Source organism: Cyanistes caeruleus, chromosome Z (assembly GCF_971803275.1).
Source record: "Cyanistes caeruleus chromosome Z, bCyaCae1.hap1.1, whole genome shotgun sequence".
Taxonomy (NCBI): Eukaryota; Metazoa; Chordata; class Aves; order Passeriformes; family Paridae; genus Cyanistes; species Cyanistes caeruleus.
This window is the reverse complement of record NC_141732.1, coordinates 81,656,042-81,671,401: the sequence shown is the minus strand read 5'-3', so window position 1 is coordinate 81,671,401 and position 15,360 is coordinate 81,656,042. Positions and strand designations below refer to the sequence as shown.

The 15,360-nt window shown below is 43.9% G+C and overlaps 1 protein-coding gene across 25 annotated transcripts in view; it reads right to left on the bottom strand.

Annotated features, from left to right (window-relative positions):
* The window catches only part of NEDD4L (NEDD4 like E3 ubiquitin protein ligase), a 136,297-nt gene that overhangs the window by 47,645 nt on the left and 73,292 nt on the right, over positions 1 to 15,360 (bottom strand). For all 25 annotated transcript variants that reach the window (XM_086867240.1, XM_086867238.1, XM_086867231.1 and 22 more), the window contains 3 exons: positions 5,967 to 6,048; positions 2,524 to 2,562; positions 1,149 to 1,202 (listed from right to left, as the gene is read on the bottom strand). Coding sequence is in view for 11 of the 25 variants with exons in the window: in XM_086867225.1 (XP_086723351.1) it covers positions 1,149 to 1,202; positions 2,524 to 2,562; positions 5,967 to 6,048 (175 nt within the window). In the remaining 14 variants the exon portion in view is untranslated. The remainder of the gene's footprint in view (positions 1 to 1,148; positions 1,203 to 2,523; positions 2,563 to 5,966; positions 6,049 to 15,360) is intronic.

Here is a 15,360-nt window from a genome sequence, read left to right as displayed (position 1 = left end):
TCCCAGCTGTCACTGCATGTGAGTTTTTTCTCCAACCCACCTCCCTGCTCCTGTGGCACCTTTGCATTCCAATGGCATGTGGCAGTTTGAATGGTGCAAGTGGTCATTATGATAATTATAAACAAATAAATACGCTCCTGGTCAGCCCAGTGTAGAGGCACAGTGCCACTGGTTCACCAATTCACTTCCCCCTGAGGAATTCAGCCATTCAGCTGCCAAGTCCTCTTTCTCCCCAGATTACAGCTTGTGTGGTTTCCTTTGCTCTTTGTTTATTGGCAAGAAAGAAGGAAAGAACATGTTTGTTGAAGACAGATGCTTCTACACTGTCTTTTTTTACTAAAAGTATCTTCGCAACTCTGATCCTAATTCTCAGAAAGGAAACAAGGTTAGTAAAGACTGTACCGCCCCCAGCCCAGAAAAAGTTAATTCCTGATCTCACAAATGGAGAGATGGTGTTACAATATTCAAAAAGCAACCCCCCCAAGAGCCATCCACCAGTGTGCCACTGCACTGGTGTGTTTAACCCCGGATGTACAGAGGGACACTGTCACTTTTCTCACCCATGGAACTACAGCAGGAGCTAGCAGCAATCAGGTGTTGAAAGCCTCCTCCAGAAGAGCTACTGCATCAGCCAAACACAGGCAAAGACCAAACCCACTAACAACACGTGAGCATTGTGAGGCAGAGAACTGAAACCCAACGGAGCATCGTTCTGCCACGAGCTCAAACCTTCACACACACACCGTGTGCACAAGGGGCAGCTCTGGTAACCACCTCCAAAACACGACACAGAAGCACTGAAGGACTGGAAAGGGACACTAAAATCATCAGGGACTGAAGCAGCTGCTTTATCAGCAACTAAAAAGGTCAGGACTTTATTGGTTTGAAGTGGAGAGGCCTACAGAAGGACAGAGTGAGGGTTTCCCTGTCAGAGGACTGGGTGAGGAGGACTGTTTTGGTCTGACCCAGAAGGGCATTGCTTTAGTGCCCTTTTAGCCCCAAACTCAAATGGTTTTTATGCATCTGTGTTTCTTGGCACGCTCACTGAAATAACAGACTCAAGACACCTTTAAGTTGTGTTGTATTTCTATCAGCCGTGGCACACAGAGCCTTGAGATCAGTGTAACACAACCAAGACAAGCACTCACCAGTCTGTTCTCATCAAACACCTCAAACAGGAGCCGATGGTTGGTTGGGTTTACCTGTGAGAAAATGCAAATGTCACTGCAAGTTCAGCAGCTGGACAATAACAATATCTGGGTACTGGCTCAGGCAGCAATCAAACCAAGGTAAAGAGGACAGGACTAACAGGTCTGATGTCAATCTTTACTCAAACTGGAGCACCAGAACCTTACTGCAACTGGCAAGAGCCTAGCAGGTGACAGGAGAGCTTTTATTTGCTGTGCTCAGTTACTGCATTTCCCTGGCAGAGGACCCCTGGACAGACTGCCAGGGCTCCCTGACTGTGATTGATTTATGAGGAGCAAGAGTTTTGCTGCATTTCCTTCAGAATTTCCCATTCTCAGGTATATTTCTGACTCTCCACGGCTCAGCAACTCTAGCCCATTTAGCACACACACCCTTGGAACACCCAGCAGAAGTCTCCCCAACACCTGCAAACAGCAAATATACCTCCAGGAAATTATTTACTTAAATTAAAGCATTTAAAAGGACAAAAACATAAGAAGAACTCTGTCAGAAAGACAAAACAGCTGCTATTACAGAACAACAAGCTCTACAGTGTTTGATCCAGTTGATACATTTTTTCAGAAAAGCTTTGCAAGCCAGGTTACTATGACCAATTAAGAATTAATTTCTAATTAAGAAAATTGAGAAGTAATATACCACAATGCACTAATAATTCTGTGGAACATCTGGAGATGGACATCCCAGTTTTGAGAAAATCAGAGAACTGTGACACACAAAATAGGGTCTAAATTACTTTATAGATCCCGTTATTGCTGAGGACGTTCAAGATGTTTTAACAGCAGTGTGAACTACAGCAGAGGTTTTGCAGCAGTGTTGTGCATTCCCTTTTCCTGAGATTTTAGATGTGTATTAGCCCATGTTTGGTGCATGTCTCCCAACATGCATTCCCATGCTGAGGCCTGCACACTCAACATTGCAGTGGTGGCACTGCTGTCCCAGAGCTCTTCATCCAGCACAGCTCCAACAACCTGTCACATCTGCCCTTGGGCACTGGTGTTTGAACCCCCTGAAGTTCTGAACCTCACCTGCTTTTGTGAAAGCCACAGCCACACTAAAGGTCAATAGCAGTTCTTTGGAAAAATATTGTCTGCAACTGAGTAGCAAAGTCACTGCCCTTCACATTTATGGAATGGCAGGTTGGGAAACAGTTTCCAAGTAACCCCGAGCCAATTCCTGCTGGGCATTCCATCCCCACAGAAACAACAGCAAGTGCATGGGGCAAGCAGGGCTCTGGAGTAAACATATAAACAAGAGTCAGAAAACAAGATCAGCTGTACAGGTTCTAATAATGACCACAAATAAAGAGAAACTTACTCTGAAGTAAAACTCTTCATTCCATTTAGGGTTCAGGGTCTGTAAAAGAAAGAACAATGTTTACATATTAATTTTTCTTTAAGTTCTTTGGTGTGCAATTATAACAACCTACATGCAAGTGACAGTTTTAAATAAAAGAGGAAGAAAAGCATGTAATAATAGAAATTAAAAAATACATTGCCATCTAGAAATTCTCTATTGAGTAAACCAAACGTGGGAGGATATTTGAGTCATGATGATCCTAAAATAGACATTAAATATAAATAGAATTTCATGATTAAAAGACAAATCATTGAGAACCTATAGAAATAAAACCTAAAGATATTTAATTCCCAAGATTAATTTAAACCCCGATGAAAAAAAAGTATTTTTTAAACACAAAGGTAACTTTAGGCCTACTAAAACATGCTCAGATTTATACTGTGAAACAAACAGAAAAATAATTTAAAAACCAAAAACAAAAGAAAAGGTTATTCCTTGGAATAGGTAAGATAATCTTCCAATCTCCTCCCAGCCCAAGGATTTTAATTTTAACAACCTGACTGAAATGCACAGAGTAAATGTGCATAAACACTGCAAGCTGAAGTAAGCTCAAGCATGACATAATAAACTGATAAAAAAAGAGATGAGAACTACAAACAGTAATTTGGGGAATTCAAGCTTGGGTAAGTATAAAAACAATTGGACAATATGTCCAATGTTTTTGTGCTCATGCCAAATCATTCCCTCATGCTCTCGCACAGCAGAGATTTACGGGCAGAGCTGACAGGAAAAATTGGCTTTACACCCACGACAATTCTGTTCTAGCAGAGAAGGGGAATCTTGGCTGTTTATCTTACTCCTTGCTATAGATCCAATAGATTCCTCATGTGCAGGACATGGGGGCTGACTATACTGCACCCTTCCACAAACTGGGAGCACAGGACCTCTGGCACAGCAGGAACCTCCTCAAAGAAAAGACCACCCTAAAGGGCAGGGGAAGCAGTGAGAGGAAGGGATGGGCTCCTGGGCACAGAGAAACTTTCAGCTTTTTCCCCTCAAGGAGCACAATGTATGCAGCAAAAACTAAGCTAAAATGAAGCAGTAAGGAAAACAAGGTTACATTTTAAACACTTGTATTCATCAAATGCTACTGCTGTTGGCAAGAGAGGGTACATACATTTCACCAAACAGAGCACTGCCTTAACAACGGTTTGGAAGGCACCACTGCCCATTGATCATCCATTAATTCCAAATGCTGCTTAACCACAGAGTTCAGGGAAATCTGAGGGATGAAGCAGCAGAGTCTTTGATAAATGCCTGGTAACTCAGAAATTTCTTTCACCTTTACAGTTCCCACTCTTCCTGGGCTGAGTCCGAAAGAAAACATCCGGGTGCCAGCAAAGGAGAAGGAATTGCAGCAATAGCTCCGCACAGGACATGAGCAGGGAAACAGTAACAAAAACTCAACCTCAAGGAGAGCTACATCCCAAGGAGGGCGAGTGCTCCACACATCAATGGCTGCCAGGAGTCAAGCTGAGCTAGAGCTTCCCCGGGTGTTCAAATCCTACAGCAAAGGAGGACATGGAGAGAAATGATGCTCCTGAACGCTGGAGCTCAATGGGGAGACTGGGCATGCTCAGAGATGGAAAACTATTTTTAATATTCCATAAGGGAAAGGCAGAAGTCTTTGGAGTTCAGCACAGTCAAGGTGAAGAAATTGAAGAAACTGGATAATCTTCATCTGAACTTTTGAATTCCAGCAGGAATTTAAAGAACACGCTGACCACGTTAGGGGATCGGAAGGCAGCAAACAGCAAATCCAGCTTTCCCTGCTTCAGAGAGAACCTTTTCAGCAGGGCATTCCAAACACAGCTCCAAAACAAAGTACAAAGCATTTATCAAACCTTACAGCTGGATTAACTATGGATGGAGATAAATGGAAACAAAAAGCCTCAGGAACTCAACCCAGGTAGGCATGCCACATGAAGCTGACATTTTCTGGTAACTTTATTTTCTCAGTGAGAAAACAATGTGCATTTAACCCCTTTGGCTGCAATGAAGCACAAAGAGGCACAGTCCAGCTGTGATCTGAGCCAGCTCACGGAAAAGGAGAACAAAAAGGGGACACTGCAGCTCCTTCTGCCTTCCCAAAAGCACTCCTGCAAGGCAGTGCTGCACAAAGTTACTCATTCAACTGAGGAACACAGATGAGGAGAAAAATGAGAAACTTGTCAAGGGTTAGCCACAGAGCTGCAGGAGGTAACTGCCAGTCAGTCATTCCTCAGATCAACTGTATTTGGTATTTTTCTATTAATGATTTGAACTCAAAATTGAGATATGATAATGATGTTTGCTATTTACAAAATAGAGAGAAGATTGCAACTTGCGAAGGGATCTGCCTTGAGATGAAATTTAACAATTCAAAGCAGAAATTACCAACTAGAACTTTCCAACACATGAGTTAATACCACTCTTCCAGAAATGTCTGAGAATGTCTGGGCTTTGATTGACAGTGAGAAGAAACAGTGAAAAAGGCAGATGCAGTTCTGGGAATGAAACAAGCACCAAAGGCTAACCAGAAAGTCTTGGAAAATTCTTTTTCCACATCAAACATGTCCTGGTTCTGGGACAAGTTCTGCTTGGATCCTTCACACCTCCAGGATTCCACACTGGTGTTCTCATGACATCCAATGTCCTGATTTTAGAAGTGCATCATTCCAGTTGGTGTTTTCAATAGCAAAATTCTCCTCACTATTCTGTTTTGCAGCAATGATTTCAACTGAACCCCTGTTGATTCTAAACACCTCCATAAAAGATGACAACTCATTATTTTTCCTTACTTTTCATACAGCTTATGACTATTTTCCTCTCTGCCACCAATACCAGCAAAATAAAAAAATAAATATCCTTACAAAATCTTAGGGTCCTGATAGTGACAAATATCCCCTGGTGGAACTTTGTTTGTACGAGCTGAAATTAAGAAATTAAATAAAACCCAATTTTGGTTCTAATTAAAAACATAAGAAATACCAGGCTTCTCTTACAGCATATCTTCTGTCATCTGGTTATTTTTAATTCCCAGATTAGGAAAATATTTCAAAAATTAAAATTTTGAACACAGGGATCATTTTTGCTAAAAGTCAGATAAATTATAACTAAAGCAGAATTTCTCAGTCCTTTATTTCAGCCATGTCTTTCAACGAGATATGAATTTAAAAAAAGAACCTGTGAATGGTGCAGTGGGATTTGATAAGCCAAGCTTTAGGGAACAATATCAACATGGTAGGTGCTGTCTCCAGGCCAGCAGGACTTGTTCTCCGATTTTGTTTTGGAGAAAACCACATTATACAGCTGCTATATATGGACATAACAATTTGAATTAGTGCTGCATTATGTTATACAACTGTGTTCCGGTGTTCTTAATCCTTCCAAAGCCATGGAATTAAAGAGTATATACGTACCTTTTTGATAGTTTTTGTCTGCACAAGAGCGAGTTCTCTGTTCTCATCTGCTACATACAAGGAAAGTTTCACATACGGGTCACTGTAAAAGAAGACAGAAGGTTTAGTGGCCTCCAGCTGTGCAGCCAAGAGCACTGCAGAAGGAATTTATCACTCAACTGGGTAAAACAGCACCTCCAAACACTTCTAGTGGAATTGGCTCCAGTGAAAGCTCCAAACTCTAATGAGCTGCTGACACACTGAAAATGAGTGTTTGCATGTGCTCAGTTAAACCCTGCCCATAACAGCAGAGGTCATTCATCCCCTGCAGCTCTGTCCCTGCTCCCACCCAGCTCCTGCCCACAGCACACCCCTGGCACTCCATTAAAACCAGTCAGCAGCAGTGGGTTTGGGAGAGACTGCCTGCAACCAAGCCCTGGAGGCTGACAGGGGTGCAACAGGAAGCATTTGAAGCAGTGGTTATAATTGTTTTGAACCATAAATCCAAGCTGCACAGTATCAGCAATGATTCAGACAGGGCAGAGAGCAACCTGCTCTAGTGGGAGCTGCTCCTGCCCACGGCAGAGGGTGGAACTGGAGCCTCTTTAAGGCCCCTTCCAATGCAAACCATTCCAGGTTCTGTGCTCTAAACTGGGAGAAAGAGCATCCTGCAGGAACAGGTGAACTACACACAGGTACAATGTCAGGGAGTGGAACTGGAGCAGAGCCTCTGCTTGAAGGGAGGAAAAGGGTGCCTGAGTGAAACCAGGACCCTGACCTGCTCTGCAGCTTCCCTCTCAAGGCTGCAGCACGCTCAGCTAGGTGATGATCTGAGCTTTCTTGAAAGCATCAACAAGAGACACTCACAATACCACCAGACACTCAGATTTTCCAACCAAGTCATTCAAATGCTGATACTTTTTGAATTTAAGGAACTATTTCCTTACAGCGTCACTACAGAACAATCAGCGATTGCGTGTTCATTATGCTGGATGCTCCACGTATAAATATAAAATGCCACAAAGGTGGAGACAAGAATAAACGAGACATCTTATTGGATTGATTATTCCTATCAGTAGGCACACATAAATGCTTCTACTTAAACTGCAATTAAGCTCAGCATTAAGCACCAAGGTTTAGAAGAAAGCAAAGCATCATTAGGATTATAAAGAAATGCTGATGCTGCTTTGAATTGTTTGATGAACCGTGCTAATATTTACAGGTATCTTCCCAGAGCTGGGTTATCAATCCATACTTGGGCAATGTTGATTTCAGGAACCCTTAGAAATGCTACTATTTTTAAGTGCTTAAATACCCTGGATGAATCTTCTGCCTACAGAAAATGAAAACTGTGAATGTGTCACAGATTATTTTTTAAATCTATTTCTATTTTAAAAAAACTAGACAATAATTAAGTTTATTACAAATTTCCACAAGGAAATTTTGCTTTTCCTGAAGGGATTACTGACATCTCTGCCTGCTCTAAAAGCGGGACAGAGCGAGTCAGAGCGAGCTGGGCAGCCAAGCTCTGGGTCCTGGAAGTGAAGCTGGAGTTTACCCAAACGATTGGATATTTGAGACTGTTTACTTACATGCCTTTGTTTACTTCAAACAAACCCGTATGGACGGAGACTGGAGAGCAAGGGAAGCTGGCAGTGCCCCGAGTGGAGCTGTGTCCCACAGCCCTGGAGAGCAGCTCTGCACGAGCTTGCACAGGAACACAGCACAGAAGGGGCTCCAGCTGAAGGCAACGAGCCACGAGGAATTGAGAGCTCCCTTCCCAGCCCCAACAGGCCAGGGGGAACACAGAGACAATTCCTCACACTGAGTTACATGAGCTCTTAGAGACCAGAATGCACCTGATTAATACTAAAATTCTTACGTTTGGAAGTCAATAAATAAATAGCATTGTAAAGCTTTTAAAAAACTTAGTACCTAGAATCAGGCTCAGATCCCAACAACCAAATAAGCAGATGAATTTGCAAGTGCCACTAAGTGAGCAGCTCCAGGTGAAATCCATGCTCTGCTGTCTGCTCTGCAGGGAACACAACTGGCACATCCATAGAGACACCAGGAGAATGAAACAAGCTACAGAGGAAAATAACACACACCACCTGAGACCTCCTGGGAAGCAAACATTGTAATGGAACAAACTGGTGAAGGAATCAGAGAATGGCAAAGAATGGGAGAAGGCAGAGCCCCAGTTAAGAACACAACTACAGCAGCAAAACAAAATAACTGGGAACCCAGAGAACAGACACTACATGTCAAAGCAGCAGTAGAAACACTGAGGGAACTTTACAGTGCTTAACTGGACCCTGGAAACCCAGCTAATAGCAAATATTTCAGATTATCGTGGCATCTTTGCAAGGGAAAATCAGTACCAACATGGAAGGTCAAAAGAAGACAAAAACATGAAAATCAGTAAAATTGAGGAAAACTTGCAAAAGAATGAAATACTGCACCTGGTCTGTTAAAAGTCACTGGAGAACCAACCCACAAATTGGAATGAAATAGATGCAAAGACAAGCAGTAAAATACCAGATTCCTGTCTAACAGCAGTGTCTGCAGAGCTGTTAGAGGAAGGAAATCCCGATGGTTCAGGTGACAGAAGACAATAATAAATGAGACACCTGCTGAGAACACAAGAAAAGCCCTAGAAATCAATGGGGTGAGTTTGGACAATGCTCTCAGGCATGTGGTGAGATTCTTGGGATGTTCTTTGCAGGACCAGGGGCTGGGACTCAATGATCCTGATGGGTCCATTCCAACTCAACATATCCCATGGTTCTATGATTCTAACTTTTGAGCACAGAAAGCAGACTCAGATCAGCCTGGAGCTGCACCTGCCAGATATTCTCACCCTGAAACAGACTGATTAAAAGAAGGGGATTAAAATGAAATAGTGCTTTGTTAATTTTTCCTCAGGCAAAATTCCTCAAGGAAGCAATGTGGATCCAGCACTCCTGGAAAGCACCATTCCAAGCAGTGCATCAATACCTTCAGTGTGCTCTAAAAGCAAGTGGAAAATAAAGCAGCTCATCCCACAGCTCTTTGTGAACACCAGTCTCAGCCCTGGAGTACTGATTTGCATCAGGATTGAAAAGGGCTGGAGAAGCTTAGGAGTGTGCCACTGGATGAACAGGAATGAAGCCCTTCCACTCCCAGGGATAACTTCATGGATCTGACATACAGAACTTGCAAGGAAAACTCTCTGCAGAGGTCACTGAGGAGAAGTACTGGGTTTGCCTGGGGAAGAGGATAAAGGATTCAATGTGGAAATGTCACAAAACAGAAAGCTACAAGCAGAAAACTTGCCCTACATCAATTTTTACACTAGTACCAGTGCTAAAACGCCATCTTAATGAAAGCTGCAGCACAACAAATTGATAGGCATGGACTGCTAGGAAGCTGCTAACGTAGGAAACATCCAAGAGGAATCTAGAGGTGTTCTGGTGGAATCACTGCAATAAAAATGGAGAAAGGAGATGGATAAAGCCTGGGGACACTACAGATGGCAGCATTGCATGCACAGGGACACGACAGACTGACTGACAGACAGCCCAAGAGGTGACCAGACTGCAGCTGCAGGGCATAATAAACCTACACCTAGGGCAACAAAGAGCATTTCAAAGGACCAAGTCATGCTTAAAAGAGAAATGAGCCCAGTCACCATCATACCAGTGACTGGAGATGAAGGGGAGCTGATTTGTGAGCACCTAAATGCTCCTTGCTACCAAAATCAAAAATGATTAGAAGCACTAAATCTCATCTCTCCAAACATCAGCACCTGCCAAGATCAGGAGAACCTTGAAGCTGATAAGAGTTCTCTGGAGATTAAAAGGGAATCCTAAGAAAACAATGCTAACAATGGAAGTTAAGTTAATCATAATCACAACTTAGTACAAATGGAGTTGGGCAGAACAACAGCCATCAAAACAATCTGAAGTCTTAAGAAATCCTTTTCCCGACCTCTGGAATCCCTCAGACATCCAGAATTAGCTATTTGCCACGGTTTTGCCAACTTGCAGTATTTGGCATTTTCTTAAAGCTGAAGCAACTGTAGATATGTAATTTTCATCTTTCATTTGAATCTCAGCATGAGAAGGCAAGCTTCCAGCTCCTTTTCTGGAGGACAACAAAAGCACTGATGACTCAAAAACTCCAGTGAAAAATCTCAAGGAAGATCAGCCTCCTTTAAAAATCTCATTACTTTGGAGCAGTGTGAAACCGGGGCCCATGAACAGTGTCCCATTTGTCCACATGAGTCTGGAATCCCATTTGCTCTATACTTTTGAAACAGTTTTGAAAGCAAGTCTCAAAACTAGCTTCTGCCAGTGACATGATGTATTATTTACTTATTTTAAGCTCCAAAAGAAGGGGGTGGAGAGCACAGGCACATGTGAAAGAACAATGGAACTACTAAGGCCTACATGGCTCTATTTTTATTTTAAAAGCTGAAACCGCCTCCCCACATATAAAATTTAGTAACTCTTGTTATGCAAGTGCGTGAATGCCAGGCTTGTCACATGCAGGCAAACTTTGCATTTCAAAATAGCCCGACTGGTTTCCTTTGGAACAGTCTTGCACAAGATAATTTTGCTTCTGTAAGAAACACAGAACCATTCCCTTTGTGCTGCCCCTTTTCTGCCTCACATATGTGAAAGAACAGCTCCTGGAATTCTGGCTACAGAAGCGCTGGCACACTCCAACATGAAGGTAGAGAAGCCACTTCCTCAAAGCCACATCCCAGTCTGATTCTTTCCCTGGTCTTGAGGGGAGCACTATTTGGCTGTGGGTTGATCTCCATCCATCCCCTCACTCCATCCAAGCTCCCTGCACTCTCCTCTGTGCAGGCAGACACACAACAACCTCCTTATTAAACCCTTACAGCACATGTCTCCCTGTACTCCTGAGCCAGAGAGGCTGAATGTTTCCACAGTCCCCAAAATGATCACCTTCAGAGTTCTGTCCAGAAGAGCAGAAGACCTCAGGCCACCTCCTGCCCACGGGCCTGGGAGGGCTGAGGGCTCTGGCTCTGCCTGGCTTGGGGATGCTCCCCACCGACACTGCTACACCTGCAGGCTGCAGCAGGAAATGTGCTTTTACAGACAACGCGCCTTCAGGACCACCACTTCCAAATTCACATCACTAACATACAACATCTTCACAAACACTCGTCTCAAGGAGTCTCCACAAAGCTACGGGAGCCCTCGGATAGCAGCTAACATCAGGTTACGCTCGGCAAGAGGAAATTCTGTGAACCTGAAAATGTTTTTCAGAGTCATTTAAACACACTTAGAGAAACTCTGTCTGTGCATGCACTTAGGGGAGCTTAAAAAGTTCCAAGATCATTTTAAAATTCCAATGTTTTGCTTAGTCACTTTTAGATTCAAAGAGATGAGGGAAACAAACCCTCAAAATATGCATCATTAAAGAAGATTAGAATTATAATGAGATACTTCTGACCAAGTTTTATGGAGAGCAGTAAAAACAATGTTCTAAGGCAGAACCTCTTACAGTCACCATCATTTTATCCCAATTCCCCCGTTGACTTCCCCATTCCTGCACAGTAAGAAGGGAGAAGCACAATAAGAATACACAGCAATTAACTACTAGCAATGGTCCAGAGCACGCTGGCTGTGCTTGCTCCCTGGTTTTATTTTAGCACTTCTGAGTTTCTTCTTTCTCCCTGAACTGAGTAACATCCATTAAGAGTTTTTCTCCAAGAGAAGGAAGATTCTGACCTCACTGTCATCCAAGTCTCGTGTCCTGTGACTAAAGCAAAGCACAAAGTGTCCAATCACACAAGGAAAAAGGAACATCAGCTTCTGAAAAGAAAACAAAACCTTACCTTACCCTTCACCACAAAGCCAAACTTGCAGTCCGTTGTGCCTAAGCATCCCAAAATCTCACTCCTCCATAGCAAATCCCAGAGTCATTTTACAGACCTCCCATTTCCCTTCTAGTGTTTTATTTCGCAAGGAAAAGCTCGCACTACTTCTGACTCTACAAGAAATGTAGCAAGGCTTTACCAAGGAGCTGCTAGAGATAATGACTCACAGCACAGACAGCTGAGAAGTGCCTGTGGGTAAAAAAAAGGAGTTAAAAATTATACCTCAAACCCCACCTCCAGTGTCTCCACCTTCCTTTACCACGTTACGTTCTAATAAAGGGTAACGAGATGGATTCCTTTGGTATTCTTGCTCTCTTGGAAGTCTCCCAGAGCATAAAGAATATTTTAATCTTCCAAAACAGATGGAAGTGTAAATATGGGGTTTTTTCCTCCCCGAGGCCATTTCTTTTGCAAAGGTTAAATGAATGCTTGAACAGAATATGCATACATCAGCCCCTGGAGCTGAGGGGCTGATGTATGCATAGATCTTCCTATGCCATTTCACACTCCCAAAATATCTTAACAAGTTCCAAAATCCAGCGGGGGTGGGGGAGGAGAGAGAGAACTCCATGACACCTGGCTTTTGCAAGAGAAAAGCCCAGCACAGTAGTTCTGCCTTAAATACTTAAGACAAAAAGGTTTTTCCTTAGATGATTTTATTGACATGCCCCTTTTTTCAAGGTACCAGATTCAGGTAAACTCAGATCATAGTATGTATCAGGCAGGTGGGAAAGCTGAGGAGTGAATCTTCCTTTCTTAAGTAACAAGAAACATTTTACATTTCTGTATTTGTACAAAGAAATTTTTCACTGAGCACTTATCTGATGAGAATTATTTTTTTATTATGACATTATAACCATCAGGAATTATTACCAAGTCATTAAGTAGCAAAGACCACATCCTTGAATAAACAGCATTTCTCCATCTACAGCTCCTGGAATATATACCCAGTGCATCCTGCAGAAGATAACGTGCAGGAATGGGTAAAAAAAGCCTGAGTGGCTGGGAAACCCTCAGGTACCTCAGGCTGGCACTGGAAGCTGCAGAAACTCTCTGGGGCCCTCTGCTGCCAGCAGAGCCCTGGGTGAGAGCAAACAGCGCCGAGATGGACACACAGACAGCCAGCCAGCCAGCCTGTGCCTCAGCTGGCAGCCCAACATCCACTGCACACACTGCCACGAGCACCAACACGAAGCTTCCCAAATGACACCATCCATTGCCCAGCGTGTTCCTGCTGAGCCTTTCACCCCTTCCTGTGCCAGCACCTGCTCTGGGTGCACACGTCAGCTGAGCCCTCGTCTCGCTATCCCATCGAGGGCTCCCTTCAATGAGCATTTCCATCGAAGGGCAGAGCATTTCCCTGGGGGAAGCAGGCAGCTCTGCCTCGTGCTCTCCGTGCCCTGAGGAGCACTGCCACTGAGCACAGGCGCTTCTGGAAAGCGCTCTGCCGTTCCCCCCCTTCCCAGGTAGGCACACACGCCTGGCTCTGCACCCAGCAGCAGGTGTGCTCATCAGGCAGCTGCTCCCTGCACCCCACAACTTTTCTGGGAGCACATTTCATTCCATGGGGAAGCACGAGCCACGTGCCGAGCAGCGCGGATGCTGCTTTTGCACTCCCAGGTCCAGCTAGGGCTGGATCAGAGGAAGCTCTCAGCTGGTTTCTTTCCCTTCCCACACTGCTAGTAACATTTCATTTCCACTACACTGGAAAATCCTCCACTGCAAATCAGCTAGAAAAAGAAAAAAGCAACAACAGAGTATGAACTCTCTCCTACTTGAGCAACTGCCCTCTAGCCAAGTGGCTCCGGGAATTCGGTCACAGCTCTGCTCCACCTCGGGGGCCTCCCTCGCCAGGAGGCACACAGAGCTCTCCCTCTGGCACACCTGCAGGTGCTGAAGAGTCACTTGAAGGGGCATTCAGAAGCCAAACTATTTTTTAAAATGGTTTGATTAATAATTTATGAAAGCTGCTCCCTTCAATGGATTTGTCTCTGCTCATCAGAGGAGCCATCGGTAGGAGAAGGGGAACGGGCTGCTAGCCAATCCAGCTCCAAGGACAGCTCCAGGGCTACAGCTATCACCACAGCTTTTCCAATAGTTAAAACAGATGTACCGTAACTCCAAGTGGGCGAGAAACGTTGGACTTGAAAGAACAGGTACAAAGTAAACATCTGCCCTCTCTGTCACCTGCAAAGGCACACCCACCTGTGCTCTCCCCCCATCACAGACCAGTGACAGGACACTCATTAATTAAACAATTCAGCCACATTTTACACAGCCTTGCTCACATCAGGGGTATACAGCATGACTTACAATGCTACCTGCAGCCTGCCTTTCCCAGCTCCAGCATGGATCCTGGACACATGAAATCAAACCTTGAAAAGGGTCTTCATTTTGATTTGCACACCTTGAAAACCCTTGAAAAAGGGCTTTTCAAGTAAAGAGCAGGTAAAAGCAATAAACCCAGAGGCAACCCATAACAAACTCTAATGTCATTAGCAGCAGAGCACCCTGACAATTAAAAACATCTTTACTGATGTTTTCTTTACTGGATAGAACTTTACATTTTCAACTTCCAGCCAGCCACAACTTTCACTTACTTCATGATTTAGAAAGCAAAATACAGTAGCTAAGGCACCCCATCAGCTGTACCTTTATGTGATACACACAATCTGAGTTCCACCAGTACTTGGAGTCTTGTACGAAATTTATTAAGACACTTCAATTAAGAAGTTGGAAGGCAATTAAAAGGAAATAAATGTCAAACATTCACACATGCAAGTTGATACTAAATTCACAAAATCCCAGTCTGCAGGATCTTTTCACCATCAGTATCTAACACAGACTTGTAATTTTACAGGGTAAACTATAAAGCAGGTTACAGACCCCCACTTCCAACTACACTTACCAGCCTCTTATGCCCAGCCCCTCTGCACCTATGTGGATGAAATGCCCCACATTTAACCATCATCTCAGGGTGCTCACAGTTACTAATCCACTCTACATTCTTGTTACTTTGTGTCATTGCAACCATAATTCCATAAATTTCTGAACAGTTAGGAGAATCATAGGAAGCTATGGGGTAGGGAAAACCACCTAGGATCACTGAGTTCAGCACAAATCCATGTCCCCAGGTGCTACATCTAAATGGCTTTTAATCCCTCCAGGGATGGGGACTGCACTGCAGCCCTGGGCAGCCCTTTTGGGAAAGACATTTTCCCTATCACCCAAGCCAAACCTCCCCTGGCACAACCTGAGGCCCTTTCCTCTGTCCTGCCCCTGTACCCTGGAAACAGAACCCAGCCCCTAGCTGGCAGCACATTCCTGTCAGAGTGCTCTGGACAGCAAGGTGCTTTCCCCTGAGTGTCCTAAGACATCCTTACCTGCTCATAAAAGCATTTCCTAAGTCAAAAAGAACCCCACAAAAGCAAACTCTAAAGCACAGAGATTTCTTTACTGTTACAATCTTCAGAAGGAAAGTACAAGTTTCTCCAGTGCTCCACACTGGTAAGAGACTTT